This window comes from Schistocerca gregaria, chromosome 8, assembly GCF_023897955.1.
Source record: "Schistocerca gregaria isolate iqSchGreg1 chromosome 8, iqSchGreg1.2, whole genome shotgun sequence".
Lineage (NCBI taxonomy): Eukaryota > Metazoa > Arthropoda > Insecta > Orthoptera > Acrididae > Schistocerca > Schistocerca gregaria.
In genome coordinates, this window is record NC_064927.1 from 128,274,365 (window position 1) to 128,289,398 (window position 15,034).

General features: G+C 37.5%; 1 protein-coding gene across 2 annotated transcripts in view; it reads left to right on the top strand.

Moving 5' to 3' along the window:
- The window catches only part of LOC126284100 (uncharacterized), a 305,109-nt gene that overhangs the window by 100,535 nt on the left and 189,540 nt on the right, over nt 1–15,034 (top strand). For both annotated transcript variants that reach the window (XM_049982752.1, XM_049982753.1), the window contains exon 6: nt 4,633–4,852. In XM_049982752.1, the coding sequence (XP_049838709.1) occupies nt 4,633–4,852 (220 nt within the window). The remainder of the gene's footprint in view (nt 1–4,632; nt 4,853–15,034) is intronic.

Genomic DNA, 15,034 nt, shown 5'->3' on the forward strand with positions numbered 1-15,034 from the left:
TAAAAATGATTAAATTCATTTTTCAACATTTGGTGTACAATGTATGTTCTCTAGGAATTCACCTTGGAAAAAAAACCCTTGTACATGTAACAGTCATATGAAATTTTCAGTAGCATATTCACTATGCACAGGTTACTCAGATGTATGCAGAGAAACTATTAAAGCAACCCAGTAATTAGCTGGGGCTAACAGTTCAGCCAACAGAATGAAATATGTACAAGTTACAGTAAAATTAGAAGCTAGGGTTATGAGCTAAAGAATGAGATACTATTATTACTAGACAGAATTAAATGATCATTAATGAAAATTCATTGTCAGCCTGAACTTTAAAAATGAAATTAAATAAAAATGGTATTAAAATAGGAAAGTATAAGATGTATTGAAAAAGTAGTTTCAAAAAAGTGAACAGAGACTGCAAAGATCATACAAGCATTTCACAGATTTTCTTCCAGTATCTCCCATGGCCTTCAAAAGTATCAAAAACTGTAGAGAATTTGAATAAAGTTTTGAAGGAATGGAATTTTCTGGCAACAACCCTTTAATAATGATTTCATTCCAGGATTATAAATTCAGTCTACATACATTTCAGTTGTAATCTCATGTGAGATATAAGTGACATAATGAAGATTAACAACAGAGCTTGCTGTAAGTTCTCTTGCCTATGATTTCTAACTTAAATAAATACATGAATGATAATAGATAAGTTTTCCAGAAATATAAACCTGTTTATAAATAATCAGTGAATTAAATAAAGTAAAACACAATAACATTTTTTTCTGACCAAAAGATGATGACAACTGCTTTTAAGTGGAAAGTTGGTTGAACAGAGGTTATAGGCCACCTTATAAATCTTTTTATTCCATATGAATTTCAGAATGCTAGCAGATTTTACAAATGTCATTTCAGCCAGTGTGTGAGTAACAAAATGTAAACTGTAGGCCATTAATATTGCAACACCAGAAAGGATGCAAATAAGGAAATGTTACTTATTGTGCATAAACACTACAGCAGAGTATATACATATGGTTACATTTTTACATGATATGTAGGGTGGAAGACATACCACACAAAGCTGTTACCTTTAGCAGGAACAATGGTGCTAACCTTCTTGGGAATTGAGCTGACCTGAACTTGGATGACAGATACCAGTTCAATGTTCTATGTTGTTTCTGCTGTGTGCCAGAATAAATCAAGTGTAGTGGCTGCTGAGTGATGGTGTGCCATTCTCTCAACAAACCATGACCAAATGTTTTCAGTGTGTGAGAAATAATGAAGGATGCGCAGGCCACAGCAACAGTTGAATACCTTCTGTATTGAGTTAGGTTACAACACCATGGACAACATGCAGCTTTGCAGTATCATATTCAGTTATGATATAACAGGGACCTTGAAGACAGGGCACAGCCACCAGCCTTGAAACATCAGAAATGTAATGGCTGCTGCTGAAATTACCAGCTATGTGGCCCAAGGGTGATTGTGCTGTGTATCCAATATCACCTAATACCATCACACCAGAAGCTGCACTTGAAGAGGATAATGAATTCAATCGGACAATGTTCAGTCCCCTTGGAGTCTCCATACCTACATAGAGCTAGAACCCATCGGAAAAGATGGCACGTTGTCACTCCTGTGTCTAGCATTGTCACTGGTTGCACCACTGTCAGCATGTCTCTCTCTGCTGCCATGTTGATGGAAGTCACAATAGTGGCCACTGTGCTTACAGTCTGAGATGTTCTGGACATCATTGATCTGTCAGTCTTGCTGTAAAAAGCCTGTTTCCTGGCTCAAGGTGTTTGGCATGACTGTATGATTGAGTAAGATCAAGTGAATAGTACATGTGGTCTCACGAATCACTAAGATCCTACATGATGTTGAGTATGTCCATTCCAAATCCATTGAGTACATGCTCACATGACAGTCATGGGGTCCCAACCTGAATGATCAGCAATATTGTGGAATGATAAACTAAAGACTTCATAGATCATAATTATAGTATTGTTGAAGTTTGACACATTTCTCCTTCTTATACAAGGTATCACATAATTTTCTTCAAAAGCAATCAGTATTAATATGAGTCATTCAATAAGTAATGCCCACATTCTTTTAGGAAACCATTAATATAAATAGATAAACATCCTTGTTGGTGCTTCACATTTGATGTTTCTTCTGTGTGTCAGCAAAGTTTTGAACCACCCTAGCAGATGGCAGAGCCATAGTACAGTGACCAAATGGTGTCTTCATATGACTCACATTACAAGCAGTGTGCTGTTATTGAACTCTTTTGTGCAGAAAAAGAAACACTGGTGAACATCCATAAACATTTGTGTGCAATGTATTGTGATTCTGCAGTTGATAGGAGTACAGTTGGGCAACAAGTAAAAAAAGTTATAGCATCTGGAAATGCAGAAACAGAGCTCCACGATCAACCATGTTCAGGACATCCTCTCACAGCCACTGCTCCAGACATGCTAAATTATTTGTACCAATCATCTCTTTAGTCCGTTTAAAGATTCTCAATGGGGAACGCACTTTGAAGATGATGAGAGTGTGAGTCATTCAGTGAAAACATGGCTATGCCTACAGGACAAGAGATTTTACCAGTAGGGAATACATGCTCTTCCACAATATTGGTATAGAGCCATAGAACATGATGGAGATATGTCCAAAAATAGGACCTGGACAAGACATGGTGATTTATATTGTCACCAAATTCTGAATCTTAACATCTTAACAATAAATATGTTTAGAGAAAAAAATGTGGGGCATTACTTATTGAATGACTTTTGTATTTAATTTCTGGATAAGAAAATCACTGTGTAATTTTTTGTTATTTACAGAAAGTAGCTTTTGTTACTAATGCCTACTTTCTGCAATTGCCTTCAAATGACAACTTATACTTAATATCTGATGCGTGTTGTAAGCCCTCTTCACAGCAATTTTAAAATCCAGCAATGTATTTCTAGGGTCTTTAAAACATTCTACTTATTTTTTAATGAGAAAATGTGCTTTGTAAGATTTCTTTGACTCAGTTGTTCTGCTCATGCATTTTGGTAAACATACTGTGCCTGACAAAACAGGCAAAATACCCAAAAGCCACAGCTGGATGTGAATGTAACTTCATAACATACACAACATCGGTGGACATTCAACTGACTAGAGTTATTGGCAGATTAGGGCAACAGGTAGAACAGCCACTTAAGTGCATTAGTGCTGTTTGTATTTACTGTTGTTAAAAGGCCTGGTGGGGTAAATAAGGGGAATGAATGACATCAGATGCTGTGTGATCCCTGGTAAAGACATCGAAATGCCATGAACTTTTGTGAGACAGCATTATCAGCACTCGACAGAGTGCACATTTTGTATCTCCATGTTGCCAGGTGTTTCACTCACACAACATCCAAATGTATGGGGATTTTTGACGTGTCAGTTGGCTAGTGCTGGACTGCATGGAAACATACTAAGCATACACTTAATCAAGGTTTCAGTTGACCATGTTCTCTAACTACAAGGGAGGATCACCGTATTGTTACCAAGCACATCATAACCCTTTCACATCAATGTCTGCCATCTGAAAACAATTAATGGACTCCTTGCAGTGTTCTGTGTCATCCACAATCATTGCTCAGAGGCTAGCAGCAGGTGGATTAGGAAATTACTGTCCCATGCTAGGCTGCCATTAGTGCATTTGGAATGTTCCTGAAACTGGGAATCATGATCTGCCAATGAATGACATTGTATGAAGTTAACAATAAACTGCAGTTCTGCTCTACCACAGAAGACCATAGTTAATGATATGGTGGTTACATGGGGAGAGGCCTCAATCTTCCACTGTTCTGGAGACAGTGGTGTTACTCCTAGTATCATGGTGTGGGGAATCAACAGGTATGACTTCTTGTCATGGCTGGCTGTGATAAGGGAACTCATGGCATAACAGTATGTCACAAACATACTGTGTCCTCATGGTTACCTTTCATGTGACAGTATTGTGGTGCCATGTTTTACAGGACATTGTTGATCCACACATGGCACATGTCTCTGAAAATTGCCTGTGTGTATATTGAGGTACTCCAACGCCCAACAAGATCCACTGAGCTGTCCCGAATAGAACATGTATGGAAACAATCTGGATATCAGCTCTGTCCCAGTGCCAATATCAAGAATATTGAGGACCAGTTACAACAGATGTGGCTAAGCTTGGCTTAAGAGAGGATACAACAGCTTTATGATAGCCATCCCAACTGAAGCAGTGCATTTTTCCAGGCCAGAGGTGATGCAACATCATGTCAACAAGTCTCATACTGCAAAGTTCTTTGTGAAATTGATTTGTTTTTATAATCACCTAAATAATGTTACATTCTCTCTCAATCCTTCCCCTTCCAGTTCTTCACTTTTTTGTTAGGAAAAGTACTTCCCCAATGATAGCATATCAGTTACTGTCAGATTAACTTTAGTAAAGCCCCTCCTGCAGAGAAAATGATATTTTATTATCTAATAAAATTTTGATATAATTATACTAGTAATTTTTATTTCAAATGTTTTAAAATACACTGTAGAAAATAGCAATATTATTAGGCTAAGTACTAAATCAGCAGTTGTTAAAATATTCCATGATAAACACTGTATTTGTTTCAGGATATAACTCAAAAGATTTGTACAAAAAATGGGAAACCATGTAATGAAAAATGTGCCAATGACAGTGACACATGCAGTCAACAGAATGTGCTCTCAGCACTGCATTTGGAAACACAGTCTTCAGAATGGTTTAGAGTTGATAAAATTGATGATATTTTCAATATTCTAGCTACAAAATCTGATAAAAAATACATGCTTGTAGCAGGCAACACAGCTCATGGTTAGTATTGAAGAAACCCTTCCATACTTTTTATTTTTTGTCTGCAATCTCATCCATAACTTTTGACTTGCAGCACTCAGCTGTTTGAAGCCCACTTGTCTTTCTAATATGAGGATGAATAAATTTCTTTTTATTGGATAATCTTGCACATTTGCAAAACTTGTTTTGTATCTCATTTAGTGACGGATAAATGATATCCAAAATTTATCATTAAGGTTTCCCCATTATCATTACAGTATAAATACACTGTCTTGAAAGTTTCAAAATGGCTCAGAGATCTTCAGATTCTCTGATACAAATATGAGTATTCTAATGGAAAGTCCATGGTGGAATATAAATAATGGAAGGAGTAAATGTAAGAACTCATCTATCATGACGTCTGTTCAAAAAGCATCAACCATTGATTGGCAGAAATATATTAATTGATTTGGAGATACAGAACCCTAATCCTCTTGAACCTGGTCACTGTAGTAATGCACACATTTCTCCCAGCATGTTTGCCATTGCTGGAAACACTCCTGAAACTTATTTTTTGGAGTATAATTGGCCAGGTAGTCATGTTTATGATGTCTTCTCTTGACTCTAACAGTGTTCCTCTCAGGGAAATTTTCAGCTTTGCAAAGAGCCAGAAATCACCCAGAGGCATTTCAGGGGACTAGGAAGCCTGACTAACTGCAAGAATGTTGTGTTTGTTGATGAAAGTCTAAATAAGACGTCCAGAATAGGTGTGTGCATTATGATGATGGAGCTACCAAATTTTTCTACCCACAGATCTGGTCATTTGCATTACACAACATCATTAATGTGATGGTTTGGCCTTGTGATTGCACTGTCCATGAAGTTAAAGTAGATGGTCAATATGATGGTACATTGCAGCAAATCTGCCATTCATTTTTTGGCTTTGAGGACATCATCTATTTCCACTGTGATGACTGTGTCTTGGTTCCTGAGTCACATGCTGTTGGAAGAGCTTCAAGCTTTAGAATATAAATATGACAACCTCAAAAAACAAAAAAGTGAATATTATAATAGAAACAATGAACTATTATTAAATACTACCCATAGTAGGTCTTGGGTTAACAAATGTGATGGCCTGTGTAAAAAATGCAGAAAAACTGCCAAAAGTTACATTGTATGTGTGAAGTCTGAGTCAAAATTTTTCACTTTTGATGTGTCAAGCAGATCACCAAAATGACCGAGTAAGTTGGTAGCACTTCATTCATTGAGGGGGGGGGGGGGGGGTATATATATTACTGTGTTGGCAAAAGTAAATGCAGTGAATTTAATGATAATGACTGAAACAAAAAGACACTAATGGATGAAAACAGGAAAAAGTTCTTACTGTATGCAGACAACCATGGCAAAAGCCTCTCAGCTCCCCTTCATGATGCTCTACATGGAGAATATTCTGTTTTCGCAAAAGTTAATTCTGAAGCAACATTAAGTGCTGTAGTCAAAAACCTAGTTATTGAAAAAAATAATTTGGAAAAAGATGATCACATCTACAAAAATAAGAGCATGACAGCACTCAGAACAACACAACACAAATTTCACCTTAATAAACATTCTAGTGTGGCATGATCTCCCCTAGTGGTTGTGTGTGAACAGAGAAATTGAGCACTACAGCTCTGAACTACAGAAGCTGTATAAAAAATTAAATCATGTGCATGTACTAGATATGAGCAAAATTAAGCATGAAGATTAGATTAGATTAGATTAGATTAATACTTGTTCCATAGATCATGAATATGACACTTCGTAATGATGTGGAACGTGTCAGGTTAATAAAAGATGTCTGTACAATCTGTACAAGAAATTACATTACACAAAATATTGCATGACACTAATGAATAAGTTTTTTTTATTTTATTTTTTTTATCTAAAAATTCAGCCAATGAGTAGAAGGAGTTGTCATCCAGAAATTCTTTTAATTTATTTTTAAATGTTAGTTGGCTATCTGTCAGGCTTTTTATGCTGTTTGGTAGGTGCCCAAAGACTTTTGTGGCAGCATAATTTACCCCTTTCTGTGCCAAAGTCAGATTTAACCCTGCATAGTGAAGATCATCCCTGCATAGTGGACCCCATTTAAATAGAAATGTAAGGCACAAGTTAGAGAACCAGGTAGTGGAACTTTGTAGCAAACAGCATAAAACCAGGGAGTTAGACAAAAAGCAACAGGATTTTTTATTCGCAAGAAGCAACACGAAAGTGTGGAATTAAACAACACCAGCCAGTCAAAAGCAGTAACCAACTCATTACCAACAACCTGTCAAACTCCATCACTAATGAAAAGTGACAGGTGTGGAAGAGTGACAAATTTTTATTGGATCAGTGCAACAAGAAACATGGCAAGACTTTGGTCAATTTCTTAGTAATGAGCACACAAACAGGGCCTATAAAAGGGAGCCTGTCAGTAAATCAAGTACCAATCCTTATGTATTGAGAGACATTAATTTAACCCCCAAATATGATAGCTTAAACTCTGTTATGAATGATAAATTATGAATATTCAACCAAAATATCAGGAGCCTAAGAGATAAAGTGGAGGTTTTGGCTCTTAACATAAGTGAAAATTACTCCCTAGCCTAAATCCATTTATTGTGTTTCATGGAGCAGCAGGTAAAGTCTGCCATGCTGATGCCTCAGTTTGAGGGTTATGTCCTAGTTGATAGTTACTGTAGAGCAAATAGAGAGAAAGGTGGTGCTGCAGTATATGTCAGTGGGTATAGCTCATAAATCACTTAACTTAAATATGCATTGTGAATATTTTCATTTTGAAGCCTGTGAATCTCAGAGTTTTGCAGATAATATGTCTGTTATAGTGGTGACAATATATAGGGTTCCTGCAGGGATAATTCGTGTCTTCTTAAAACAGCTTGAATCAGTTTCATTAAAAATATATTCAAAGGTGAAGTATTTAGTAATTCTGGGTAACTTAAATGTAAACTTACTTACAGGCCACTCCAATTGAAGAGAAGTAGAATATTTGTTGCTAACTTTTAATCTAACTCTAGTAGTTGAATTTTCCACCCAAGTGACAGATGCCAGTGTAAGTCTTATTGACAACATCTTTATTGATAAGTTTAGCAGTAGTCACAGTGCTGTAAGTGAAATTCTCAATAGTCTGACTGGCCATGATGGGCAGTTGCTTACTGTTAATAGCATATGCTTTAGCATTAAATGTAAAGCAGTTATTAGGTTTTCCAGATCAATATTAATAAATTTCAATAAGCTCTTGCAGCAGATTGCCTGGAACCCAATGTATAAAGAAAGAAATGTTAATATTAAATTCAACCTATTCACATATGAATTCATGTTCCTTTTTGAAGCAGTATTTCACAAAATAATTATAATAATGAATCCCCAGGCTTGCAAAATGAAACTGTGGGTTACAAAAGGGATAAAAATTTCATGTAAGGGAACAAGAGATTTATATACATCACAAGGAGGTTCTGATGAGCTGGCTGAAAAGAACATTACAGATCATATTGTAAAATACTGAAAAGAGTTATAAAGTGCTCTAAAATATTACATATTAAATCTGAAATAGACAACTCAAACAATAAAATTACAACCAACTGGAGTGCTATATAAAGGGAGCTGGGAAAAAATATGACAGTGTTTCTAACATAGAAATAAGACATTGTGGTTGTTTGATTAAAGATGCTGGTGCAGTTGAAAGTGTCCTTAATGAGCACTTTCTAACAGCTTCCCAGAAAACTGGTTGTAAGGACTCAGTCAATGAGGGTATGGATGTCCTGAAAGAACCTGGATTGTGTAAAATAAATGTAATGCATATAGCCCTAGTCTTTGTCAGTGAGGTAAAAGGATCCTCACTAAAATGCAAACCAAAAATTCATCCAGATCTGATAATGTTTCCTCTAAGGTACTTAAACATTCTCATAATGCCATTTGTGTAATACTTTGTCATATATTTAATGAGTACCTTCTACAAGGTATCACCCCAGACAGAATCAAGTATGCAGATGTGAAACCATTATTCAAGAAATGGGATAATTCTGACACTTCTAACTACTACCCGATTTCCCTTTTAAGAAGTTTCTTCTAAGTCCTTAAGAAACTTATACATAAGAGAATTGTGGAGCACTGGAAAATTCACAAGGCTCTTACCCATTATCAGTTCAGATTCGAAGCAGGCTTGTCAACTGATGAAGACATATTTCCATTTATCAATAATGTTTTAGAAACACTGAACAATAGATTAGCTTCAGTCTGTATATTTTGTGATTTAGTCAAGGCCTTCAAGTGTGTGAACCCTTAAATCCTTCTTTCAAAAGCTGGTTATTATGGTTTAAATGACACTATGGGGAATGTGGCTTTGATCATACTTAACTGATAGAAAGCACAGGGGATCACTTAGTCATGGAGATGGCACAATAACCTCATCTGGTTGGGGAATATTAAGTACAGCATTGCCACAGGGTTCTGTGCTGAACCCCTGTTCTTTCTTATTTTTGTTAATGACCTTCCACACTCTACAAAAGCTACTACCAAATTTACTGTCTCTGCAGACTGCAGATGACACATGGCTATTAGTTGAAAAAAAAAAAGAAGAAGAAATGCCTGACAGTGACATTGCAACATCTGCCAACTTCGTGTTCAACAATCACCATAAATGGTTCGCCTGCAAAGGCCTGACTTTAATTTTTTTAAATAAAAGAGAAGTATGTTCATTTACATGGGTCTCAGAAAGTGCAGGAGGAAATAAGTCTAAGCTGTAATGATCAAGATGTACATCAAGTATATTCTCCTAAATTTTTAGGCCTATACATCATTCATTCATTCATGCAATCAGGCCCAGAGGACCGCGCGCCACCACAGTTAGAGCTCTCCATCCATCTGTGTCTTCTGCTATCTGTCTCCAGTTTTCCGTGACTCCCAGCTGCAACAGGTCTTCTCTCACTCCATCGATCCACCTATTTCTAGATCTTCCCACTGGTCTGCTGCCTGACGGGATCCAGTCCATTGTGATTTTGGGCCATCTTGTTGCCTCCATTCTAACAACATGTCCAGCCCATTGCAGTCTTTTGCTTCTCATCACTTCCAAGATGTTAGGATCCTTGTACAGTTCTTCTAATTCAGTGTTATGGCGTCTTCTCCATTCTCCAGTAGTCTGATCTCTGACTGGTCCAAATATTTTCCTGAGGACTTTCCTTTCAAATGTTAGCAGTTGCTTAAGGTCTTGTTTTCGAGTGCTCCAGGTTTGAGAACCATAAAGTACTACTGGCATTATTAATGTCTTATAAAACCATAGCTTTAGTTGTTGAGAGACACTTCTACATTTTAATATAGGGTCTAGAGAGTGATAGTATTTGTTTCCTGCCTGCAGTTGTGCTTTCATCTCTGCTTCAGTTGATGTTACTTCTGTAAGAAAAGATCCAAGGTATTTGATCTCTTTCACATGTTTATACCTGGTGTTGTTCACAATTAAATCTTGAGAGTTCTGGATCTTTCTTCCTATGGTCATATACTCTGTCTTTTCAGAGCTAATTTGTAGACCGATCCTACCTGCCAATAACTCCAAGATCTGGATACTTCTCTTCAGATCTTCTTGTGTGCATGCTAATAGTGCAATGTCGTCTGCATAGGCCAGATATGTAATGTGTTCATTACCAATTTGAATGCCCTTGATATTTTCTTTGTTGAAATCCCACATTACCTTCTCAAGTGCCAGGTTGAAGAGAACAGGGGATAGCCCATCTCCTTGGTGTAATCCTGTTACAGCTTGGAAGCTCTCTGTCATTTAATTGCCTACCTTAACCTTAAGTTTTGTGTCATTTAGGCATACCTCTACCAGTTTGACCAACTTCTTTGGTTTACCAAACTCTGTCATAGTTCTAATCAGGCTAGCTCTATGTATACTGTCGTAAGCCTTCTTGAAGTCTACAAACAGGAGATGTATCTCTCGTCCGTATTCATACATTTTTTCACAGACCTGTTTTAGGACAAAAATCTGGTCTGTAGTTGATCGCCCTGCCTGGAAACCTCCTTGGTATTCTCCAATTATGTCTGTTTCTAGAGGTTTTATTTGTTCTAATAGGCAGTTGGAGAAGATCTTATAACAGGTGTTGAGTAGCAATATGACACTGTTGTTGTACGTACAGATTTGTCTTTCTTTTTATATATGGGGCATATCACAGCTACCTTCCATTTCTCTGGTATTTCATGTTTTACCCAAATTTGCTCGATTAGCTTGTGGATTTTGAAACAGAGGATTTCGTCTCCAGCCTTGAGAAGTTCAGCAGGAATACCGTACTCACCTGGATTTTTACCATTCTTAAGGTTTTTAATCTGGTTCCTTATCTCTTCAATGGTGGGCGGAGGATATTCTGGGTCTACTGTTACTGGTTCATCAAACTCAAGTAGTTCGGTTGGTTCATCAGAGTTTAGTAATTCTCTGAAGTATTCCATCCATAATTCTTCCAATTTTTTGATCTTCTGTTAACATTCTTCCATTGGAATCTTTTATGAATCTGTGTTGATGGTATGTCCCTCCTTTAAAACTTTTCACTTTTCTATAAAGTTCTTTATACCTATTTCCATGAAAGTCTTGTTCAGCTTCCTCCATGATACTTTTAACATATTTTCTCTTTGCTTTCCTCAATGTGGCTTGGGTCTGCCGTCGTGTTTCTTCAAACTTCGATTTTTCTTCTTCTTGCATATTGCTTTGTATCCACACTAGTTTGGCCCGTTGTCTCTCCCTGATAGCTCCCTCACACTCCTCATTGAACCACACTCTTTTTCCCCTAGTTCGCTTTGGGATTACTTCTTGGGCTGTTTCTTTAATCGTCTCTGCAATCACCTTCCAGTTCTGATCTACCACAGTATCTCCTCCTCTTCATTCGAAGCCTCAAAACGGTTTTTTAGTGCTATCTTGAAAGTTCTTCTTATATTATCTTCAGTCAGGCTCTCATGGTCATATCGAGTGACTCTTTGCATTCTTTTGTGCTTCCTGGCTCTCCATATTGTTTTCATCTTTCCTCTGACAAGGAAGTGGTCTCATCCACATTCCACACCTCTTGCCATTCTAACATTTTGTATCCACTTCTTTATTCTCTTCTCTACAATTAGGTGGTCAATTTGGTTCACTGTTTTCCCATCTGGAGACACCCAAGTTCCTTTATATATTCTCTTCCTGTCGAAATCAGTACTACTTATAAACAAGCCTTTTGCAGTCACAAAGCTAACAAGCCTAGTGCCATTATCACTGCTCACATCATGTAAACTGTGCTTACCGATGGTCCCCATGAAGGCTGCTTCTTTCCCTATTTTCGCATTAAAATCTCCAAGAATAATTTTGTAATGTTTACTTGGTACATTGTCTAAAACTGTTTCTAATTCCTCGTAGAAAATATCTTTTTTGATGTCATCGCTTTATTAGGTTGGGGCATGACAATTTATATATGTGAGTTTGTGTTTTCCCGTGTCTATGGTTAGGATTGAGATTCTGGGGTTGATTGATTTAAAATCTATGAGAGTGGTACAGAGTGATTTCTTCACTGCAGAACAAGTTCCTAGTGAGTGGTTTGTTTCTGAGGCTCCATGGAATATGACACAGTTTTCCATTTCTGTAGCTCCAGTTTCTGTCCATCTTGTTTCTTGCAGGGCCAACAGATCAATTTGATACTTATCTGCCTCCATTACTACACATTTTGCTGCCCCAGGTTGGTATAGGCTTCTGACATTCCAGGTCCTTCGTTGTATTTCCTTCCGTAGTCCTTGTTCTTGCTTAGTTCGTTTTACAGAGATCAGTTCTATCCGAGGCTCTTCTGTGATGCTAGTACCGGTGATTATTCTTTCCAGGATGGGTTGGTAGCCCGTCGCCAACCCCCAACCTGGAGGACCAGGATTTTTCATTCGGGGTTTTCTCCCGTAGAAAGATTGGCTTCTCCACGCCTATAGAGGTCCTTCTGCCCTTTTGTACATATACCAGGGAATGACAGGAAAAGGAAATGGTGAGGACAGGTTTGGGATAGGAAAGCGGAGCGATAGATCATTGTGGGACACACTTTGTCTGGCTCCTCCCCTTTGGCCTGTCTGGCATGGGTGACCCTGCTGGTAGCTACGCTACCGCTGGCATAGCCCTCCGGATCCGGAGCACGCAAACCTCCTCGCCCACACGGACAGTGCTACGTTAAGGTGGTGTCCCCTGAGGATGATTAGGCCTATACATCAACAATAAATTGAATTGGTTGTGCCATATTCGGGACTTGAGAAAAAGACTTACACTGTACGTATTATAGCAGCGACTGCAAATACTGATGCTGTTAAGGCTGCTTATTTTGGCTATTTTTGTTTGTTGTCATAAGGCAAAATGTTTTGGGAAAATCATCCAATGAAAATAAAGTATTTGTCACTCAGAAAAGAGCAATGGATTTCTAAGTGGAGTGAATAGAAATCATTCACACAGAAATCTTTTTAAAACACACAAGATATTAACAGTGATATTACAATATATCCCTTATGTCGTTTTTAGTTAAGAACCTACCCATGCACAAAACCAACAGTAACTATCATGACTATGGCACAAGATCAAAACACGACTTGTGTGTGGATAGAAAAAACTAAAAAAACTTTAAAAAAAGTCTAGTACTGAAATGTGTACACTATTCAAACAAAAAGATATTTAATGCATTTCCTATGGTCATAAAAAATCTTACTAGTGTAATACCACAAATTAAAAGTAAATTAAAAGAATATCTTCTGAAACACTTTTTTACTCTCTTGATGAGTTCTTTGACATATCCACTTCTATAAGTCAGATATGACACATTGACTTGTAATATTTGCTGTTACCCCTGTGTAACTGAACATTATGATCTATGTTAGAATAACAGTGTACTTGACTTCTACAAAAGTGATAACTTAATATGGAATAATTGTAATTTATTATTGTACTGTCTGCCACTCATGGTCTTGCGGTAGTGTTCTTGCTTCCCGAGCACAGGGTCCCATGTTTTCAATTCCTGGTGGGGTCAGGGATATTCACCTGCCCGTCGATGACTGTATATTGTTGTGCCATCATTCATTCCCATTACGGTTGGAAGAAGGCAACAGCAAACCACCTCCATTAGGACTTTGCCTAGTAGAGTGGTGTGGATCTCCCACATCATTCCCCTATGCTCTGTCAATCAGCATGGGACTTCATTTTTGCCTGCAGCTCATGGTCTCACCGTAGTGTTTTCACTTACAGAGCACGGAGTCCCATGTTCAATTCCTGGAGGTGTCAGGGATTTTCACCTGCCCTGAGATAACTGGGTGTTGTTGTGTCATCTTCCTCATCATCATTCATCCCCATTACAGTCTGAGGAAGGCAACGGCAAAATATCTCCATTAGACCTTGCCTAGTACGGTGCTGTGGGTCACCCACATCATTCTCCTATGCTCTGTCAAGAAGCATGGGACTTCATTTTCCATTATTGTACTGTTTTATACATCTGTTTAACTTTAGGAAGAGCCTAAGGTTGTAAATTTTAACATATTTTGTTCCTTTGCATATATTGCAGTTTATATCTATTAGCATCTATAAGTAGGCTACTGTTCCCCTGTATAATTATGACTCGTTCCACATCTGTACAATTCTCTTGCATAATGTATCTATGGAATGTGAATAAGTAAATAAATAAAATCTATGTCATCACCTGTGATCATAATGTTCAGAAAGTTGGGGCTACTGTTTTATATTGTCAGGCATGTCTAGTGCAATTCCATCTACCATTGCTTCTTCTCCATTGTCAGCAGTTTCAGTACAAATTTTATGGACTGTCTATTCATGCACAAATTGTTGGTTGAAATTGAATATACTGATGCAATGCTTACCCCAATTTAATTCATCAGTTCTTGTACTATGATAAGATTGTATTCTATGACCAAAGTCACCACTTGGTCGATGATATTATCAACTTGGATTTTAGAGAGGCTGCCTGAATGCAGTTTGCTGTCCATTGATATGTGGCTATCTTTGAAACTTTTGTATCACACCTTTATATATGAATTGGTTATGGCATTTTCCCCAAAGGTGTATTGATCTTGTGAGTAGTTTCCACCTGGGTTTACCAAGCTTTTGTGAAAATTTTATACAGTATCACTGTTCAGTTTGTTCCATCATTTTATAACTTACTAGAATCTGACACGTGCTTGCTGTGCTCCCATTAAAATAAA